At 44.6% G+C, this 21,093-nt stretch overlaps 1 protein-coding gene and 1 pseudogene across 1 annotated transcript; one reads left to right on the top strand and one right to left on the bottom strand.

Annotated features, from left to right (window-relative positions):
• Positions 1–13,533: 13,533 nt before the first annotated feature.
• LOC147462895 (uncharacterized) lies at positions 13,534–20,465 on the top strand. The gene has a single exon (XM_086485932.1). It carries the CDS (start codon positions 15,775–15,777, stop codon positions 16,309–16,311), a length of 537 nt encoding a protein of 178 aa, XP_086342058.1. The 5' UTR covers positions 13,534–15,774; the 3' UTR covers positions 16,312–20,465.
• LOC147462896 (uncharacterized) lies at positions 18,534–19,100 on the bottom strand (annotated as a pseudogene).
• Positions 20,466–21,093: the final 628 nt, after the last annotated feature.

Raw genomic sequence — 21,093 nt, 5'->3', positions numbered from 1 at the left:
TGGTTTGATCTTATTGATACCGGGGTGTGATGGTCGAAAGTAGAGAGTTTTGATCTTTTGCTCGTGGAAATTAGCTTACCAATTAAATCTTTTAAGCTCATAGCTGCTTCTTCTGGACCTAAGCCCTTGCACTTTCCTCCTTGGATTCTGGTATTGCCACCTAGCAAATGATCCCTTATTCTTGGTGCTCCTCCAGATTTCTCTTCGCCTCAAAAGTTACATTTCCAATCTTGATACTTACTTAAATTTGTGGCAAAATTCCACTCAGGTCCTCGATTTTCTCCACCTGCCTTTTGCTTGCCCTGTGAAGTGGTGCCCTACGAAGCAGGACCTGGCATCGAGGTACGAGGTCTCCTCAAGGAAGCCAGGCTTGAGACACCAACATCATCGCTCACATTCCCAGTGGAAGACATACTTATTGGATGCCTGCAATACCAATAAACATAGCTCAGTATGCTATCTCTTCTTTCAAGTATTATTCAAACCAGACATTAGTGTTATATTCAATATCACACACAAGCGTAGTAGTGAATCCTGAAGGGAATAAACCTCAATCTACTCAAACATGAGCAAGAAAATACAACGGTGAATCAAATATGTGATCAGTCCATCCCAAAAGTAGAGATATCGACCCAAAGATTCACCTTCCTACCCCTTTCATGAATCAGTCCAGTCCAAAAAAGAACTAATGACCCATGATTGGAGCTCTAATCGAAATAGCAAGCAAATACTAAGCGGTGAATCAAACATGTAATCAGTCCATCCCAAAAGTAGAGATATCAACCCAAAGATTCACCTTCTTACCTCCTTTGATGAATCAGTCCAGTCCAAAAAAGAACTAATGACCCATGATTGGAGCTCTAATCGGAATAGCAAGCAAATACAATGGTGAATCAAACATGTGATCAGTCCATCCCAAAAGTAGAGATATCGACCCAAAGATTCACCTTTCTATCTCCTTTCATGAATCAGTCCAGTCTAAAAAAGAACTAATGACCCATGATTGGAGCTCTAATCGGAATAGCAAGCAAATACAACGGTGAATCAAACATGTGATCAGTCCATCCCAAAAGTAGAGATATAGACCCAAAGTTTCACCTTTCTATCTCTTTTCAAGAATCAGTTCAGTCCAAAAAAGAACTAATGACCCATGATAGAAGTTCTAATCAATATTGCAATCAATTTAGCAAATATAACGGTGAACCAAACATGAGATCAATCCATCCCAAATGTAGAGATACCGACCCAAAGATTCACCTCTCTACCTCCTTTCAAGAATCAGTTCAGTTCTTTTTTTCAAAAGAACTGATGATCCATGATCAGAGTTACATTAAGTTTTAATTTTTTTAAAGACTATTCATTTTTTTACCTTTAGTTTTTCTTTTAAATTTTAAAGGATGACCAAATTTAGAGGAAGAGGTGATGTGATGTGATGTCTACTACTACAGGTTTATATAGAGCCGCCAAATATGGAGGGTGTACACGACGGGCGCATCGGGATTCTTGCCTGTCCCGCCGGGCCTGCCGGGTTTCATGTTAAACCCGCCGGGTCTACCGGGTTTCATGTTAAACCCGCCGGGTCTGCCGGGATTGTTGGTTTTCCCACCGGTTCTACGTTTTCTACCGGTTTTCGTAGGTCATGACATTAGATATGTTATTAACATGATAAAAATCGTGATAATAACAACATTAATTAACATTTAACAAAATGTGTCAACGCGTAATTAAAATCCTTGGCAGAATGAGATGCAGTCTATGCAACACACGTAATAATACTAGTTCACATCTCTTATATCAAAAATTCAATAGGAAATATTGAGAAGGACACCAATTTCGTTACCATTGGGTATGGTTAGATGGTGCCGCTTCACAGCTCAAGGCACGATGATCACACTATATTTTAGCCAGGTACTATCAGTTGAGAAGATTGAATATGATGCACAACTTCTCCTCTTTTGAACATGGAAAAGGATATCATGATGGTGTAGGTGTTGTATCAAGAGAACCATGACGCTGACAAGCGCAAGTGCAAGACAGACCCCAATGGCCTCTGCACCAGGACCGTGCACATATAACTGAACAAGGGGCACCACCTAGCTTTGAGTGGCTAGGATGGGAATAGCAGAAATTCAAATAATACTAACACAGCACACCACAAGGAGAGGGGGAGAGGAAGAGAGAGATAGATAGATAGAGAGAGAGAGAAGGGGGGGGGGGGGGGGGGGGAGATGTAGCCATAGACATAGATGATGAAAACGCCTGGAGATGTGAGGGAAAATTTGATTCAAAGTGGTATTTATAGAAACCTTCATTTCGACAAGATAGAGACCGTGGTGTGTGTGTGTGTGTGTGTGTGTGTGTGTGTGTGTGTGTGTGTGTGAGAGAGAGAGACAGAGAGAGAGAGAGAGAGAGAGAGAGATCCTTTAGTGCGTTCTCTAGGGAAAATTCACGTGTACAGAGATCCCACTCCTGTGCGTAGTGATCCTTGGAGTCAGCTTGTGTGCATGGATTTCTTCTCAAGTGCTGACCCCCCCCCCCCCCGATAGTGACCTCTCAGTGCTCTTTTATAGTTGTAGGCTTGCTTAGTTTAGGATAATATGATTAGGCTTGGGCCCTAATCATGAGAGACAAAGCAAGGAGCAGGGTCCCAGATGGTTGACCCCTGCTTTGTTTTAGGAGAATTTTAAAATGATATCTCCTGGGTGGGCCTATGTGACCATCACTTAGAGAGACGTGGCAATATACAAAGGGTTTTATAATAAATCTTGGATGAAAAAAGGAAAATAGATTGTCCTATGGGTTGTTTTATTGGAGAAGTGCATCGTGGATGAATTGCTAGTGAATCGTAGGCTTCACTGGTGCATTGGTTTAGCGCGTTTGTCACTAGCTGGCCAAGGCATGCCTTCGACGTCATTTCTTGATTTTTTGCCGCCATCGCATGATTTTGATCGTATGTCGATGCATCATCGTTCATTTTTGTTGCTTCTTGTGCATTCCGTGTGTGTGTGTTGTTGGTGCGTACGTGACTATGTGTGTGTGCATATACGTGTTTTGTATGTATGTGTTCGTGAGTGTGAGAGTGTGTGTGTGTGTGTGGAAAGAGAGAGAGAGGGACTTCATTTATTGAACAAGAGAAAGATGGTGAGAGAGCGAGAGATAGATAAGGCTGTGTGAGTGTGTGTGTGTGTGTGTTTGTGGGTGTGGGTGTGTGTATGGTGAGAGAGAGAGAGAGAGAGAGAGAGAGAGAGAGAGAGAGAGAGAGAGAGAGAGTGTGTGAGTGAGGGGTTGTTCCTGCGGCCAAGGCTTTTGGAGGGCTAATGATGGCCAAATTTTGGAAGCCGTCCATCATTAGCCCTCCCCTTATGGCTAGAGGATTCATGCCTCTAGCTCTACTTCTGATTATTTAGCAGCGAAGTTGGAGGGTTCTCCCTTCTCTGGAATATCTACCATGAACTCCGGATCAAACCTTAAGAAGTACCTTTTGAGCCTCCATCCATTGACTCTGGTCTTGTGAATTAGACCATCTGCCTCCATCAATTTGTAGCTACTATTGGCGTATCGCCTTTTGACGATGAATGGCCCTTCCCATCTAGGTTGAAACTTCTTATCTTCCTAATGTCAAATCTATCATATCTCAACCCTAACATGCCTTTCTTCAGACCCGTTTCCTTAAGCCCTTGATTGAATGTGAGTAGGTGTCATTCTGCTTGCGTTGCATAGTAGTTGATTGCATCTTCCCTGTCTAACTGAAGCCTTTCTAGATCCAAGGTGTGGTTGTGGAGATGGGAAATTGAGCACTGTAACTGACTAGCCATAACTTGCAAGTTGGTTATGTGTACCTCAATGGGTAGAATGGCCTCCTTTCTATATACCAGATGGAAAGGAGTGAAACCTAGTGATGTTTGGAATGTCGTGCAGTAGGCCCAAAGAGAGTCCATGAAATGCTTACCCCAATCACTTGTGTGGTTATTCACATGCTTTCTTATGATCTTATAGATCATGCCGTTTACCTTTTCTACTAGACCATTGCACTGTGAATAGTATGGAGTAGAGTGTTAGCGTTGATACCCAAATTTTTCATCACTTTTCCCACCAATTCGCCTCTAAAACTTGGCCCTCTATATCAGATATTATCTCTAGAGGTGTGCCAAAGCGGCAACAGATGTGCTCAAATAGAAACTTCACCACTTCTTGAGCTGTAATGCGTATGGTGGCTGCTACTTCCGCCCATCGGGTCATGTAGTCTACACCAACTAGAATGTATAGTTTGCAAGACTTGGCCCTTGGTAAAGGACCAATTGCACCTATCCCCCACTTCTCAAACGGTCCATATGAGATGATAGGAGTTTGTGGATCATAGGTTAGTGTTCGATCACTGGATACTTGACAACCTCTACACATTTTACACCAATGATGCACATCCTTGTTCAGACTAGGCCAAGAGATTCCTACCTGTAGAATCTTCCTACTAGTAATATCTAGAGAAAAGTGGCCGCCACAAACACCATCATGGAAACTTGAGATTACCTCCGTGATTTCACTAGAGATTGGCACTCGCCTAAGGATCTGGTCTTTGTCCTTGTACTACAAGGTGTCATTTATGAGGTGGTATCTTGTTGCCTTTTGGACAAGCCATTGTTTATGGCCCTTGGTACACCCTTCACGACATTCTCCTGTATCTAAGAAGCTGATGATATCAAGCATAGCATCGCTACCCTGAAAGAGGGGCAGCTTCAGTTTGATTGATCCTAAGGGAACATCTTGTATTCTTTCCTTGGCTAGAGCATCTGCTTCTTGATTTCCTGCCCTAGGGACAAGAAATAATTGCACCGCTTTAAACTTTCATAAAACATACTTAACTTGGCGTAATTGGCCAAGAAAAAACAGATTTTTCCAAACCCAAGTGCCATTTATCTGCTTTATCAAGAGCATGGCATCGCCAAACACATTTAGGTGTTGAATCCCTTGCAACACACATTTTTCTAATCCAAGAATTAGGGCCACATACTCTGCTTATGTTATTGGAGTGGGAGTGTAGCAGCTGCCCAATAGAGAATACCTTTTCCCTTTGCTCATTGAAAATGACGATGCTAGCTGCAGCCTGGTGCATTGTTCTTTTGTAAGTTCCATTAAAGAAAAGAGAGTGAGCTCCTTCTAGCTTAGGAACTTCCACCATTGGTGTCACTCCTCTGCCTTCTGCGTTGACCTTTAGCTTCTTCTCATACTGACAATGAGTAAGAATACCTTCTAGACTAGCTATGGTGGAGTTTTCGACTTGCATAGTGTAATCGAACTCTTGTAATCTAACAAGCCATTTGGAGATTCTAGATGATACATCCATGTGTTGCATTACATACGGAAATACTTCTTTCGTTGTTAGAATTACAAAGGGTCTAGGCAATAGATAAGAGCGGAAATCTATAGTGGCAAACATCAATGCAAGCACCATGTGCTCTACCATGGTGAATCCCTTTTCTAATGGGGTCATGACACGACTAGAGAGACTATGAAGAGACTTTTGTTCCAACTTGTCGTATGACTACTTTTTGTTTTCTATGTGCATTGGCAGCTCATTTTGGTTGGGATATATATCAATTAGACATTTCTTTCTTGAATGGTGACATATTTGAGGAAGTTTATGTAACGCACCCTTGTGGTTTTGTCAAGAAAGGACAAGAGGATAAGGTGTGCAAATGTAACAAAGATTTGTATGGGTTGAAGCAATCTCCTTGTGCTTGGTATGAGAAGGCTGACACTCATTTGGTCAAACGAGGATTTTGTAACAGTCCAATAGAAAGCACATTGTATGTAAAGCGTGAGGGTGATGTACTTCTCATTGTGGTTCTTTATGTACTTGATTTGCTGATCATTGAACCAAATGAGGGAAAAATGCTACTTTCAAGATGAAAGATTTGGGGTTGGTTGGATCATTACTTGGGTATATAGTTTAAGCAATGTGATGGTGGTATTGCCATGTGTGAGAAAAGTTACATACAGACATTGCTATGTAAGTTTGTACTTGAGGATTGCCACGCTCACAGAAACAGGTTTGAAATTGAGTCTTCGTGATGTTGGTGATCCTACAGATGTCACTCTTTACCAAACTGTTGTTGGATGCCTCATTTATGTATACAACACGAGGCCGGAGATTCAGTTTGCAGACTCATAGGTCAACAGATTTATGCATAGCCTAGGGTCTAAGCATTGGCAGGATGTCAAGAGGATTTTCCACTACTTGAGTGGCACTTTACATATTGGCTTGTTTTATCCAAAGGGGGGATCATTGCCGCTAGACTTACATGCTTTCTCGGACTCACATTGGGATGGTTGTTTTGACACGTGAGAGTCCACAAGTGGTTTTTGTTTCATGCTTGATAGCTCATACATATCCGGTCATACTATACCACTTGTAAATTCACCTGCTTTTGATAAGTCGATAAAAAGCTCAGTTTTTGCGTACATGATTTTTTTCAAAGAGTCTCTAAATGATAATAATTGTTTTATTGAAGCAAAATGTTAGGAATCAAGAAGAATTAGACTTCTCTAATTGTCATAATAATCAATATCTAATTCTCCTAAATGATTTTCTTATGTTAAACTGATCATTTAATATGGGGAAGTGCCAGGGGAGAAAAAGCTAGAATATTGGTTAAGTTAGCAGACCGGCCACAGTAGGGATCCAAAAGAGGGAAATAAGGATCCAAAGGAGGGAAAATAGGGATCCAAAGAAGGGGCCATCTGCAAAAGAGCTATGTGCAGAAATGGGCTCAAAAGAACCTAAGGTTCAGCCCATTAAGACTTCCAAAATGCTAAGGTTCCAAAATTCAAAGGTTGTGTTCAAAGGTCAAAAGCCTAGGGAAAGTGGATGCTTTGTGTGTGTCCCAAAAGTCTTCAACCATCCCTACATAGGAGGGGGAGATCCCTAGAAGTAGGAGATGAGAGAGAAATTCACACACACACACACACACACAAGCTCCCTTTTTACACAAAGGGAATGAGGGACACATGTCAGCTCCCTATCCCAGATGCCCACAAGGTGTACTCAATTCCTATTGGATGGCCTTGGAGGTGGACCAATGAGAATTAGGCTAGAATAAATCTAGTTTAATTAATTTAAAAACACCTAATAAAAGAACCAATAAGAATTAAGCTCTCTAGAAGACTATTGGACAGTCTCCCAAGGGGTCCAATGAGCATTCAGCAACCCAATGGCTTGACTGATTCCTATTGGCCAGGAGGCAAAGGGGTCCAATGAGAGTTTAGTTGAATTAAGTAACTACCTAAAGCTCTCACAAAAGGGGAAAGGGGGACACATGTCAGAAGACTATCACTTATGCTGCTTAATTTCCATTGGCTAGGCCTGAATCAAATCATACATGATCAGAGAGGAAAAGAGAGTGTGATAGAGCGAGAGGGCACGTGCGGATGCACCTCCTAGAGGGGAGTGCTACACCGGCATGGCGAAAGAGAAGAGAGGAGAGGAGAGAGGAATAGACACGAGCACTGGGTGCAATCTCCCCCCGTGCAAGAGTGACCATTTCCCTCTTGCACGTATTTAATTTATAGATTCTTGAATGGTCAAAGTGAGTACAAACTGGCCGGCCGGTCATAAATGGCCAAAGCTCATAAAGAGCACTTGAATAATAAAATGTACATAAAATATGATATCCTTTTGCAATAGCTTAGCTTGGTCAAGCCTTTTCCACCTGTCACAGCTACAATAAATAATAAGATATCAATTCCATAACATACCTCTCCGTGGAAAAGCAACTGTCCTCAGTTGCAAAGATAAAAATCTGCAAACAATACTTGTCAAAAACAGTGATTAGTATGTTGTGTCAAAAACATCACATAATAAAAGAAAAATTTATGAAACTAAACAACATTAGCTTATGCCTGCCGTCATCCACATACTACCTATTCTAGTGTCCCATACCACTAGAATAAGCATTATATGTCATACCCTGATGAATCAGGATATCATTGGTCACGCTCATCATTAATCTCATAATGTCAAGTCTCATCACATAAACAGTGCCATAATAATCACCAGATACCAAATCCCAATCCAATTCCAATTCCACAATATAAGTCCAAATCCAAATCACTTTCATTATGTACCCGGGTAACAAAATCATACCAGTTACAGTGGTGGCCAGCCACACTGCAACATGATTTTGTGATTGGTGTTGCCTAAATCGGCGAATCTACACCAATATGACGTGCTGCCTAGATCGGCGAATTTGCACTAATGCTGTCTATATCGATGAATCTGCATTTACCATTGTGACTTTGCAATTTGTCAGTGTACTGCCTAAATCGAGGGATCTGCACAGAGAACTTGTGTTGCCTAAATCAGCGCATCTACACCAAGACGAGCATTTACACACTGCCTAAATCGGCGGATCTGTGTGCATGTGACCAATAGACTAGGCAGGGCATAAAAACATTAAAAAAATGTACTACATGTTTCACATCACATTGGAGTAAGATTGAGTAGCAAAGTACTGACAAATTGGTATTTAACTAAAAGCACCGCGACTCGCGTGAGTAGCTGCATATCTCAATGTGAAATGATAGCAATAGCAATTTCGTTTAATACAAGTATTGGCACAATGTTAGAGAATGCAGGTAATGAAAAGAGCCATGCCTTCTTTCAAGAAATAAATGGTAATCAAGCTGATAAGTGTGCTAGAGGTACTAACTTTATGTAACGTTGTTGTTCTCTCTGGAATGGTATTAGGAAATGTGTGTAGGACTATGAGTATCTGAGAGTGTGTTATCAGTGTGTAATTACTTGTGTTTCTGAGAAGATTTTTCAAAACCCAAAATGAAAATGCGGAGAGAACTTACCTTTTTGCTGTCTGTAAATCATTAGACTCTGGATGATGTACTGCATCTGAAATATGTACCAGTCTATGCGTGGGGAGAGATCGAGATACAAGTAGGAGAGAACTGTAATTAGCAAAAGTCATTCACAATGATGAGCCTCGGATTAATCGAAAAGTGACATGGAATCAATATATTGTAGATTGTTTTTATTTCAATAAATGGAGTAGTCCCCTTGATATCGCAAGTTGTTGTCTCTAAAGTGCTTAACATTGTAAAATTTATTATTTATAATTGTTAAAGGACATTGACTAGTGTTTAATTATATATGATATCATGAGCATACTAGTGTCTAGTCATGATATCACAAGCATACTAGTGTCTATCACGAGCATACATCAGGTAAAGGCCATACTATGAATAATAGATTGGTCCACGAATAAAGAAAACAACGCAATATTGATTTGACCTTAGTTGCTCTTTCGGACATTGCTAATCAGACATCAAAATATGTAAAAGAATATGCATCAAGAAAATGTCTGGCAAGACCAAAAACTTAAGCATCTCTTCTAAACTTGTACTAGGTGTGTAGTATGAGAGTCTGCAACTCATACAAATTACCTATAAGAGCAAACTAATACTGTCCTTATGGATCTAATACGATGTCTGTGTAGAAAAATAAGCTAAAGTCAGCATCATCGTCGTCAAGTCCCGTGGATGCCCGACATTAGGCGTCGTCGCAAAAGGTATTTCATTTGTCACCTAAGATTTTTGTCGATCTCCGCTTCTGTAAGTAGTCTCGGGCGGGGGGGGGAAACTGTTGTGGAGGGGTCAGATGCAGCAGACCAGGGGAACGAGCGAGAAAAGTAATGAAATAAAATGTTACATTTAAGGCCTTCAAAGGCTAAACTGATACAATCCGTGTGGATCTGATCCAATGTCAGATGCTGTAGCACCGCAAACAACACCCCAGATCAACAGGGCCCATGTAATTGGTTTTGTAAGGGGAAGCCTTATTTTGCAGTTGCTCCCTTTATTCCAACTGACTGATTGAAGGCTTTGCTATCATCTGCCTTCGTAGGTACAAAAGCTGGTACAGTGGGCTTAACCTTATCTATGCCAACATCCATAGCCTTGATCTTCAGTCTACTTGTTTGAGACCATTGTAGTAGTCGTGTGGGAAGAAAGAGAGAATTTAAAAGCATGTAAGTGCGTCCAGTGATGGCGCGAGGGGGGGTGGGATGCCTTGGCCAACGAGACAGTGGATGCGTGTTGCAAATTTGATGAGGGTTTCATGGAGGTTGAGGGAGCGTGCGCGATCAGGCGGTACTCAAATGTGTGATGTCTTCGGATGTTCGGAAGGATATACTAATTGATTGGCATGGAGATCATCCCCACACAAACTTTCATGGAATGTTTGATATGCTCAGAGATGCTAGCGTTTACTTGGAGATCCCCACTCACCTGTTTCGATGCCAAACATAATGGGACTCTGTTGATGGTGTACTTGAAGATGAATAAAATGCAGAATCTACGCGGGAGCAGAACCCAGGAGGGCGCAGCTTATGAGAACCCGGACCCAACTACCATACACAAGCCTAGTCACTCAATCGTTGGCGGCAACATCTGATAGCATCAGCAATGATATCAATTATAGATGTCACGATGACAACGACGATGGCAGTGAGCAGCGGCAAGAGCAAATGAGCATCCCAGAACCACTACTGAGTGAGCTTCTCTTACGCATAAAAAAAAATCAACCTATGAAGCTCACCTAGTCTTCATGTTTTCACATGGTGTTGCATATTGCATGCACTAAGTGAATCTCGCAGGAGAGGTGGGGCGGTTGCAGAGAAAAAGAGAGCACCATTTTCTCTGGCGGCTGAGAGTGGCGATGACTGGCGGAGAGTGAGAGACAGAGAAAGTAAGAGGTACTGCCCGCCAGGAGGTCAAGGAGAGGAAGACTGCATGGCCACTGCAGTTGAGGGGTGCTGAGAAAAAGGGGAGGTCGGTTGGCGCCGCAGTGTAAGAGAGAGACGGACAGTTAACTGTGGTCGGCATGAGAGAGAGAGAGAGAGAGAGAGAGATGAGAGAAAAAAGTTGGTGCGGCTCTCAAAGTGGATGGCACGCGCCACTATTGTCTGGGGTCGTTTTTTCCGAACCAGGATCAATGTGCTCCAGTCGTGCATGGCGGACTGTGCCGAGAGACAGAGAGAAAGGTTTAGTTGGTAGCTTGGGTGGCCGCCGTTTGGGTTTGTGCATGCAGAGGTGGTGGGTAGCCCGTCATGCGGAAATGGTTGGTAGCTCTAGTTGGCGGAGACGCCACTGGTTGTCAAGGGGAGAGAGAAAAACATGCGGTGTGAAGTGTGTGGGAGCTATGTGCGAGGACTGAAGTGGCGTGTGGTTAATACCTGGCTACATGGCAGCGTAGTAAAGTAAAGCAAGAGAGAGAGCGAAGAAAGTGAAATTTTGTGGTTAGCTTTACTGCTAACTGTCCGTGGAGCCTTTGTTGCTCCATGTGCACAACTGGAGAGGGGAGAGAAGGAGATTAGCGCAGTTGTGGTCTGCATGCGGCAGGGAAGAAGCACCCCAGAAGCGGGCGACTGCGTAAGCCCAGCTTGGTCGAACTCTGTGTAGGAAGAGATAGAGAGCGTGTGTTTTGCTGGTGCTACTCGCCTTGGTGATGTGTGGAGGATGCGGAGAGTCTGGCGAGGTTCAATAGCTTGATGTGAGGATTATTTGAGAGACTAAATTGGGGGTGATTCTTAATTTCCTACTATGCAATGAGTCCTTGAGGTTGCTCCTTATGACGGGAGAGAGAGACGGGAAAAAAAATAAAATAAAAATCCGTTACAACTTCATCTTCCTCGTTGGGTCTTCTCCTTCTTCTTCTACTTCTTGCTCATCGAAACTCAGGCTACCTTCCTCTTCATAAATCTATTCTTCTTCTTTTTTTCCCTTTGTCAAATTCTCTCGTGGATTTCTTATCAGCTAACCGGCAATTGAAATCTAACATTCCTCACCTGTTATCCTATACTGTGAGTCGTAGACGAACCTTGATATCATGAAAGAGATTCTATTCCTCTCTTGTTATTGCATATTGCCATAAGATTCCGAGCATAAGATTATGTTTAATCTATTCTATCAATATGTTCAATTAACATAATTATACTAATAATTACTATATCATGATAATAAACAAAGGATTCTCTTCAATTTCTAAAAATCACTATCTATCTCCTATAATCGACATTAATTAGTATAAATTGAAGCAATTAATAAAAGCTACAAGCATAAGGAAACAAAACACTTAGCTATTACGTGTCAAAAATCTTCACTCTTGGAGCGTAGCCTACGCTCTGATACCACTGCTACAGACAGAAGACATAGCATCCCTGCAAAATACCTCGAATAGCATGATAGAAACGACAAAAACACCGCAAATACGCATACCCGACAAAGCCTGTGAGCATGTAATCAAATCGTACATGAACAAAGAGGAAAAGAGAGCGTGATAGAGCGAGAGGGCACGTGCGGATGCACCTCCTAGAGGGGAGTGCTACACCGGCACGGCGAAAGAGAAGAGAGGAGAGGAGAGAGGAATAGACACGAGCACTGGGTGCAATCTCCCCCCGTGCAAGAGTGACCATTTCCCTCTTGCACGTATTTAATCTATAGATTCTTGAATGGTCAAAGTGAGTACAAACTGGCCGGCCGGTCATAAATGGCCAAAGCTCATAAAGAGCACTTGAATAATAAAATGTACATAAAATATGATATCCTTTTGCAATAGCTTAGCTCGATCAAGCCTTTTCCACCTGTCACAGCTGCAATAAATAATAAGATATCAATTCCATAACATTGGTATCAAAGCACAAGGTCTCTCTTTTCTTGCTCAAGAAGGGAGGTCCTCAAGCTAGCTATAAATGGTTGGTATTATTAATTGCATGTGAGTAGTAGAATAGGAAATTTTCAGCCTTGCAATGCACCTGCCTTTGTGCAGTTAACGGGGCATCACGGTCGAGATCTATGCTCTTAATAGTGGAGTCCTACGGGGCTTTCCTACGACTTAACCACTACTGAGCTATTACAAGCTTGGCAGGAGCCGGTGGTACAGCTAAGTTATTTCGGTCCAGAATAATGTCTATAGCCTCCCTATGGAATCATGCAAATACAGGTCGAAGCGGTGGAGTCGGTGCCAGATGCCAATAACGGCAAGCTTGATCATGATGTATATTCCAGATGTGGCAATTAGCATGTCAAGTATTGGTTTTTGGTCACTAATGGTCGAAGTGCTTGCTGATGCATGAACATGGTCTTCAACTCCTCTATGGTTCGACCATTGGCTTGTCACTTGAAGGTTTTTGGATATCCATTTCACGTTAAAGCTAGGACGAGGCCATCTACCATGATTACATTGAGGGTCGAAGCATCCAATGCTTGTAGCGACAATATCTACGGATATCAAAGAGATGGTTTGGTTCTAGAAGGCCAATGGTTATCTTCTTGCGGCCGTAAAAGCCGGGTCGTCTTCAAATGATGGTAAAAGTTTCAAAGCTTTTGGAGGTGATCGGCATCCGGTGGGAATGGCAGCTAAGTCGCAAGTTAAGTTTTTTTTAAAGATGGCCATGCTAAAGAAAAAAACGAGAGTCAGCTGTGGTCGACTGACGGTAGAAGGCGCCATTTGTTGGGATGCATGGGAGACTCGACAGGTGGGAGGAGAGGACTGCCAAGCATGGGAAAGGCCAGCCTTGCATGAGCCAGGTGAGTGGCGGGTGGCTGCTAAAGTGGACGGCAGTTGGTATGCAGGGATGGCGCCATCCGTGGCATGCAGGCCGCGATCACTGAGAAGGAGGAGGGCTACGGGGGGAGCACAAGGAGCCGGGGCCGGGCTGCAGACCAAGAGGAGGAACGTGCCCATTCAAGTCAGAGCCGGGGCATTTGAGGCCTGCAGGTTGACGAGCAGGAAGGCGGACTGAGGGTGCGCCCAAGCAAGTGGAGAGAGGAAGCAGAGCCAGTGTAGAATGCCCACGTGGCCATTGCATGAAGGGAATGGGCAGTTGTTGAAGTTGAAGAGGGGACCAGGTGTTGTCAAAGAGAGGGGACCGTGACCAGGTGGTGCAGAAGAGTGAAAGTAGCCGCTGCAAGAAGGGCGACCATGAAAAGAAGGACCAGTTGATGGGAAGAGAGGGCTGTCCGTCGCATGGTCAGAGTCGTCAGTCTGTGGCCAAGGGGCGCCACCTCTTGAAGCGAGGGCCAGAGGATAGCCACAGGCAGCCAGAGGGGGAGCGCCATCCAGAGGAGTTGCCTAAATAGGCCTGCTGTTGGAAAACACGGGAGACCAGGTGAAGTAGGCAAGACAGGGAAGCTAAGCAAGGGCCTGGGCTGCTCGTTGCATTAAGAAGGTAGGGGCTGCGGGGTTTTTTTTGTGGAGCCAAGGGACTGGCCAAGGTTGGTGGGTGCATGAGGAACCGCCATACACAGAGGGCGCCATTGGGCAGTAGCAAGAGGCAGCCAGGGGTTTACACGACCAAGGGCTAAGTAGCCGTCAAGGGTTATGACAGAAGGGGCACCTAGCCATGCAGTAAAAGGGGGCTAGCTGCCAGTCGATAAGGATAGAGCCGCCAAGTAGACAAAGGTTTTGCCGAGCAAGAGCAGCCATCGAGGACCAAGTACAAGGAGGATCAATCAGTCCAAAGCATCACGCTGTGAAGTCGTGGACTGTCGAATTTGCCATCATTGTATTTGATTGGAGTTATGTGATACATAGTTGGTTGTGTTTTTTTGTCGAGTTTTCTGTCACTATTATCTACCTCGTGTTCTTTGCCATATGCCCGTGGTAGTGGTGGCTCCGGGATTGTGTATCTGTGAGCAGAGAGGGAGGTAGAGATATTGTGTGGGCAGCTTGTATGTGTGGTTGAGGCGTGTGTCGCCTCTCTGTGTGAGTGCATTTACAAATTGGGAAGTTGTAAGCATCTAGTGGTGTCGGGATACGATGGTTTGTTGGTGGGTTTCTTGTATTTAAGTGCTCATGTGTGAGTGCCTGTAGCCGTGATTGCTCGAAGGCGGTCTGTATTGTGAAGGTCGGCAGGAGGTGTGCATGTGTGTGATTTTGTGTGGCTTGGGGTGTTGGATATCTGTTGGACTATAGAGAGTCATCTAGTTTGTGTCTTGTGTGTGTTCCCATTTCCCCCATCCTATCAGTGGTGCCCCCATTTGAGGAGCTACTTATTGCTCCTTCGTGAAGTCAAAGACGGTTGTGCGGTGATACCAGTGTCAAATAGCAAGTGCTACTAAGCAAGATGTGGTCGGGTTTTTCGACGTTTATAGGTGTTGAAGATGCTGAAGTGTGGCTACAAGACTATGGTCTATTTCTGCTCGAGAGTGGCTTGTCAAAAGAGGAGGGAGTGGCCCAAGCTTTCCCGCTCCTGGTTCGTGGAAAAGAAAAGGTATGGTACGATGGCTTGAAGGCTAAAGAAAAACAGGATTGGAGCACGTGGAAGCGGCATTCCAAAGCCGATATGTGGCCAACATGCAGTGGAGTGAAGTGACACAGATGATGGACAATCTAAAGCAAAGCCTTGACGGTGATTTCCGAGCATTCGTGTGGGAGTTCGAGGCCATATGGAGCAAGTTGGTTAAGATAACTACTGTAGAGAATGCATATTTTTGAAGATGACCAAGTTTGTGGACTGCTTGCATGTAAAAGTACGAGATAAAGTCAAGATCGATGGACCGTGCATGTACAAGGAGGCAATAGCCTATGCGTAGAGCAGGACGAAGAAGCTTTTAAAGAAGCAACAGGAAAAGCAGAATCTGGCGAGTCCATTGGTGCCAAGGCCAATTGCTAGGGAAGAGCTTCACGTAATCTGGCCCTTTGTGGATGCACATGTGGTAGCAGCGGATAGGCCTGATGACAGAGAAGAGACGATACCGTGTGGGCCCATGAGGCCTCAACAGCTGCAGAAAGGAGTCTACCAAGTACCGCTTTATGTGCTTGACCAAGTGACTTCCGGAAAGCAAGCAGTGGAGAAGATAGCTGAAGTGCCAAAGCCGGTGAGTTTTGTGGAGAAAGCTGAAGTGTGTTCGAGCTATAGCAGTGCCTTGGATACAGACATCACATGGGAGACGGAGTCTGCTTTCTCAAGGTATGAGACATATGATGTTATGAATGTCGATAAGGTGGATGAAGAGCAGCAGGTTGCAGGTGAAGAGCCAGTTTGTGAAGACCGGGGGGTTGGGCAATCCTCTCTCCTGCTTTGTGTTGGTAAGGCCATGTTGATTGAAGAAGAGTGCTTTGACGAAGCAGATTGGGGGTTCGATGATCTAGTGGTTGATGTTGATGACGAGTCGCAGGTTTTGGTTGCTAAAGCTATGGCCAGAATACAAGGTATGCAAGGCTTGCCGCCTTTTCCAATGATGTTTGAAGAGTGTACAGGTGAAGATATGCCAGTGTCTACTTTGGATGATCAGTTTCCATAGGTGGGTGCCATGTTATTGATAGATATGCTGTTGAAAGTGGCTATGCAAGTACCACTATGCCGCTTGCTACAGGTCGTGTTTTTCAAAGACGATGATGCTATGGAGATCTCTCTAGCCGGTGGCGAGTTGGTTTCATATGATGCCGCTGCTACAGATGTTGGTATAGTACATTCTTATCCAGTTACAAGGCAAGTTTATGGATACAAGTTGAAGCAAGAGTGGTCGGCTTACAGGTTTTCTGGTACAAAGCAGGGATTGTTTGTATGTGCTTTACAAACGGGTGACGATGACCAAAGCCACATTTTTTATCTGGGAGAGACTACAATCATGCTTGGGAAAGCATGCAGCTTTCCATTTGACCTAGGTGGGTGCTACAGCCAGTGAATCTCTCTTTATATATCTACTGCTATTTATCTATCTTGTTGTACATAGTGTCTATCAGTTTTCTTCTTATGCAATGATATATTATCTAAATATGATGTGGTTGAGCATGAATGCTCAACGAGGGGTTGGGAAAATGATGGTACAACTAAGTTATGTCGGTCCAAAATAATGGCTATAGCCTCGCTATGGAATCATGTAGATACAGGTCGAAGCGGTGGAGTCGGTGCCAGATGTCGATAACGGCAAGCTTGATGATGATGTGTATGCCAGATGTGGCAATTAGCAGGTCAAGTATTGGCTTTTGGTCACTAATGGTCGAAGTGCTTGCCGATGCATGAACATGGTCTTCAGCTCCTTTATGGTTCGACCATTGGCTTGTCACTTGAAGGTTTTTCCAGATCCATTTCACATTAAAGCTAGGACGAGGCCATCTACCATGATTACAGTGATGGTCGAAGCATCCAATGCTTGTAGCGGCAATATTTACGAATATCAAAGAGATGGTTTGGTTCTAGAAGGCCAATGATTATCTTCTTGCGGCCGTAAAAGCCAGGTCGTCTCCAAATGATGGTAAAAGTTTCAAAGCTTTTGGAGGTGATCGGCATCCGGTGGGAATGGCAGTTAAGTCGCAAGTTAAGTTTTTTTTAAAGATGGCCCTGCTAAAGAAAAAACGAGTCAGCTGCGGTCGACTGAGTGAAGAAGGCTCCATTTGTTGGGATGCATGGGAGACTCGACAGGTGGGAGGAGAGGACTGCCAAGCATGGGAAATGCCAGCCTTGCATGAGCCAGGTGAGTGGCGGGTGGTTGCTAAAGTGGACGGCAGTTGGTATGCAGAGAGGGCTCCATCTGTGGCATGCAAGCCATGAGCATTGAGAAGGAGGAGGGCTAAAGGGGGGAGCACAAGGAGACGGGGCCGGTGGGCTGCAGACCAAGAGGAGGAACGTGCCCGTTCAAGTCAGAGGCGGGGCAGTTGAGGTCTGCAGGTTAACGAGCAGGAAGGCGGGCTGAGGGTGCGCCCAAGAAAGTGGAGAGAGGAGGTAGAGCCAGTGTAGAATGCCCAGGTGACCATTGAATGAAGGGAATGGGCAGTGGTTGACGTTGAAGAGGGGGCCAAGTGTTGTCAAAGAGAGGGGACCATGACCAGGTGGTGCAGGACAGGTGGTGCAGGACAGTGAAAGCAACCGCTACAAGAAGGGCGACCACGAAAAGAAGGACCAATTGATGGGAAGAGAGGGTGTTGGACTCACAACCGTTGTCTGATCAGAGACACAAACTGGCACTCTCTCTCTCAGACTCACGCAGACCCACACACAAAGAGAAACGTTCTCTTAACTGCTTAATTGATTGGTGTTGTATCGTTACAAATATAAATAAAAAGGTGACGTTTGATATCTGGCGAACATTGTACTTGTCCGCCCAATACTGCCCCTCAAGGACTATGTCCGAACAGATATCAAAGAACAGAAAGAGATGCACCCCATTCCCCTATTGGGTTTGCTTGGTGCTTCGCTTTTACAATATTTAACTACATGCGTAATGCATACAAGCATGCAGTGGAACTAGCCCGGATCTATCATAGATCTCATGAGGAAGAATTGAAGTAGCTTCGCTTTATGCTTGGTCCGCTCCTGAGGCTTCGGTACAATCTTCTTTCGAGCTTTGACTTCATAGGAGAGAGAAGATTAAGACCAGCATCTTCAATTTCAGCAGCTTCATCTTCTTCTTCTTCATCATCATTGTCAGCAGCACCTTCTTGAGCATCATCATCTTCATTTTCAGCATCCCCTCAGGCAAGAGAAGCCTTTCATTTTGACTCAAGGGCGAGAGGAGTAAGCATTAGCCATCATAGCATGAAGCATGGTTGGAAACAGAGGGTCGCAAGCTTGGTTAGAAGCATCAAATCCGGCAATCAAAGAGGGAATTAGAGGAACAGCCGTATATGCTTCAAGGAAATCAAGTTGAATAATAGAATGGGTGTCGAGTGGAAGATCAGAGTTCTGAAAATTAGTTTGGAAATGTGAGAGTACCGTTAAATTTTGACGTAGGCAGCAGAGAGTCGCCATCGTCAGGGTCTTCTTGCCCTTCATCTCCAAGACTTGGTTGGAGTAAGCCTTCGCCAGGGACTTCACACCCGCTTTCTTCTTCATCTCCTTGACTCGGCAGGAGGTAGCCTTCGCCAGGGTACTGTTGACCGTTCTCTTCTTCTTCTCCTTGACTCGGCAGGAGGGAGCCTTCGCCTTCTTGATTAGCCTCACCAATTTTGATGGCAGCACTTGCGCTGCAGGCATGGTTATGAGGTGTTGCTGTAGGTAAGAGAGAGGAGCGAGGGTGTAGCGAGAGCGTGTATAACGTGTAGCTGGTACAGGGCCACCACAAGCGCTCCAGAAAAGAGGCGATCATACCATGTTGGACTCACAACTCACAACCCTTGTCTGATCAGAGACACAAACCGGCGCTCTCTCTCTCAGACTCATGCAGACCCACACACGCAGAGAAACATTCTCTTAACTGCTTAATTGATTGGTGTTGTATTGTTACAAATATAAATAAAAAGGTGATGTTTGATATCTGGCGAACATTGTACTTGTCCGCCCAATAGAGGGTTGTCCATCGCATGGTCAGAGCCGTCAGTGGGCAGAAGAGCAAGGTGGGGTGTGGCCAAGGGGCACCACCTCTTGAAGCGAGGGCCAGAGGATAGCCATAGGCAGCCAGAGGGGGAGCGCCATCCAGAGGAGTTCCCTGAATAGGCATGCTGTTGGAAAAAACGGGAGAGCAGGTGAAGTAGGCAAGCCAGGGGAGTTGAGCAAGGGCCTGGGCTGCTCGTTGCATTAAGAAGGTAGGGGCTGTGGGGTTTCTTTTGTGGAGCGAAGCAACTGGCCAAGGTTGGCGGGTGCATGAGGAACTGCCATACACAGAGGAGGGCCTTTTGAGGCGCCATTGGGCAGTAGCAAGTGGCAGCCAGGGTTTTACACGACCAGGGCTAAGTAGCCATCAAGGGTTATGACAGAAGGGGCAACTAGCCATGCAGTAAAAGGGGGCTGCAAGTCGACAAGGATAGAGCCGCCAAGTAGACAAAGGTTTTGCCAAGCAAGAGCAGTCGTCGAGGACCAAGTGCAAGGAGGATCAATCAGCACGAAGCATCACACTGTGAAGTTGTCGACTGTCAAATTCGCCATCATTGTATTTGATTGGGGTTATGCGATACATAGTTGGTTGTGTTTTTTTTGTCGATTTTTCTGTCACTATTATTTGTCTCATGTTCTTTGCCGTATGCCCGTGGTAGCGGTTGCTCCAGGATTGTCTCTGTGAGCAGAGAGGGAGGTAGAGATATTGTGAAGGCAGCTTGTATGTGTGGTCGAGGCGTGTGTCGCCTCTCTGTGTGAGTGCATTTACAGATTGGGGAGTTGTAAGCATCCAGTGGTGTCGGGATACAATGGTTTGTTGGTGGGTTTCCTGTATTGAAGTGCTCATGTGTGAGTGCATGTAGCCGTGATTGCTTGAAGGCGGTTTGTATTGTGAAGGTCGGCAGAAGGTGTGCATGTGTGTATGATTCTGTGTGGCTTGGGGTGTTGGATATCTGTTGGGCTATAGAGAGGCATCTAGTTTGTGTTCTGTGTGTGTTCCCATTTCTCCCATCCCACCAATGTTGTTTTGGTGTTGAATGTCCCTCTCTTCTATTCCTTGCAATTAATGGCATTCAAGCCACGGGTACAATAGCTTGAGTGCTTTTTCTAAAGGGGTAAAGAGGAGTAGCAACTAGGGCTTGGAAGTGCCAAAGTACACCTTTTTAGGTGTACACCTAAAATTTGTTAGAATGGATGACAATAGTAAAGAGAGTGAAATTAATGTTGATAACTTTGAGTTTGCTAATGAGCAGGCTACTAATGATGCCCCGATGCTTGTTAACTATCTTGTTTCTAGGCTTCAACAAGCCATGGGAAATCCATCCCTCCAAAGTGAAGTGCAACGGTAGCTTCGTGCTCATGGGAATCTCCAAGCTCCCCACCATGACGAGAGAGCACTAGGAAGCCTCCTTGAAAGACTTCCAAAAGAGGCCTCTCTCCAATTCGGGAAGAAGAAGAATTGGAGAGAAGAAGAAGAGGATCCATACGAAGGGCTCAAAAATTTACTCCTTGATGATGCATCTCCTTCTCAAAGGAGAAATCAAGAGCCTCCACCGAACGAACAAGAAAGAAGTGAGTCTCCTAGCACCTCGGTGGAGATGGCTCCACGAAGACGGCAGGCTAAAACGCTCTCCATCACCTCCAAAACGGAGAAGACCATCGCATACTTTCTCCACACCATACTTCAAAGAGGGATGACAAAAAGCAAGAGAAGAAAAAGGCGAGAAAGAGGAAACCCTCTTCTCCATCTTCTTTATCCTCTTCCTCTTATGAA

Source organism: Adiantum capillus-veneris, chromosome 2 (assembly GCF_014529385.1).
Source record: "Adiantum capillus-veneris isolate H3 chromosome 2, ASM1452938v2, whole genome shotgun sequence".
NCBI lineage: Eukaryota > Viridiplantae > Streptophyta > Polypodiopsida > Polypodiales > Pteridaceae > Adiantum > Adiantum capillus-veneris.
Note: the sequence above shows the minus strand (reverse complement) of the source record. Positions and strands in the feature narration are given on the sequence as shown.

Excerpts from the sequence above, each read along its gene's own strand:
- LOC147462895 (XM_086485932.1), top strand. The coding sequence starts at position 15,775 with ATGAGGCCTCAACAGCTGCAGAAAGGAGTCTACCAAGTACCGCTTTAT.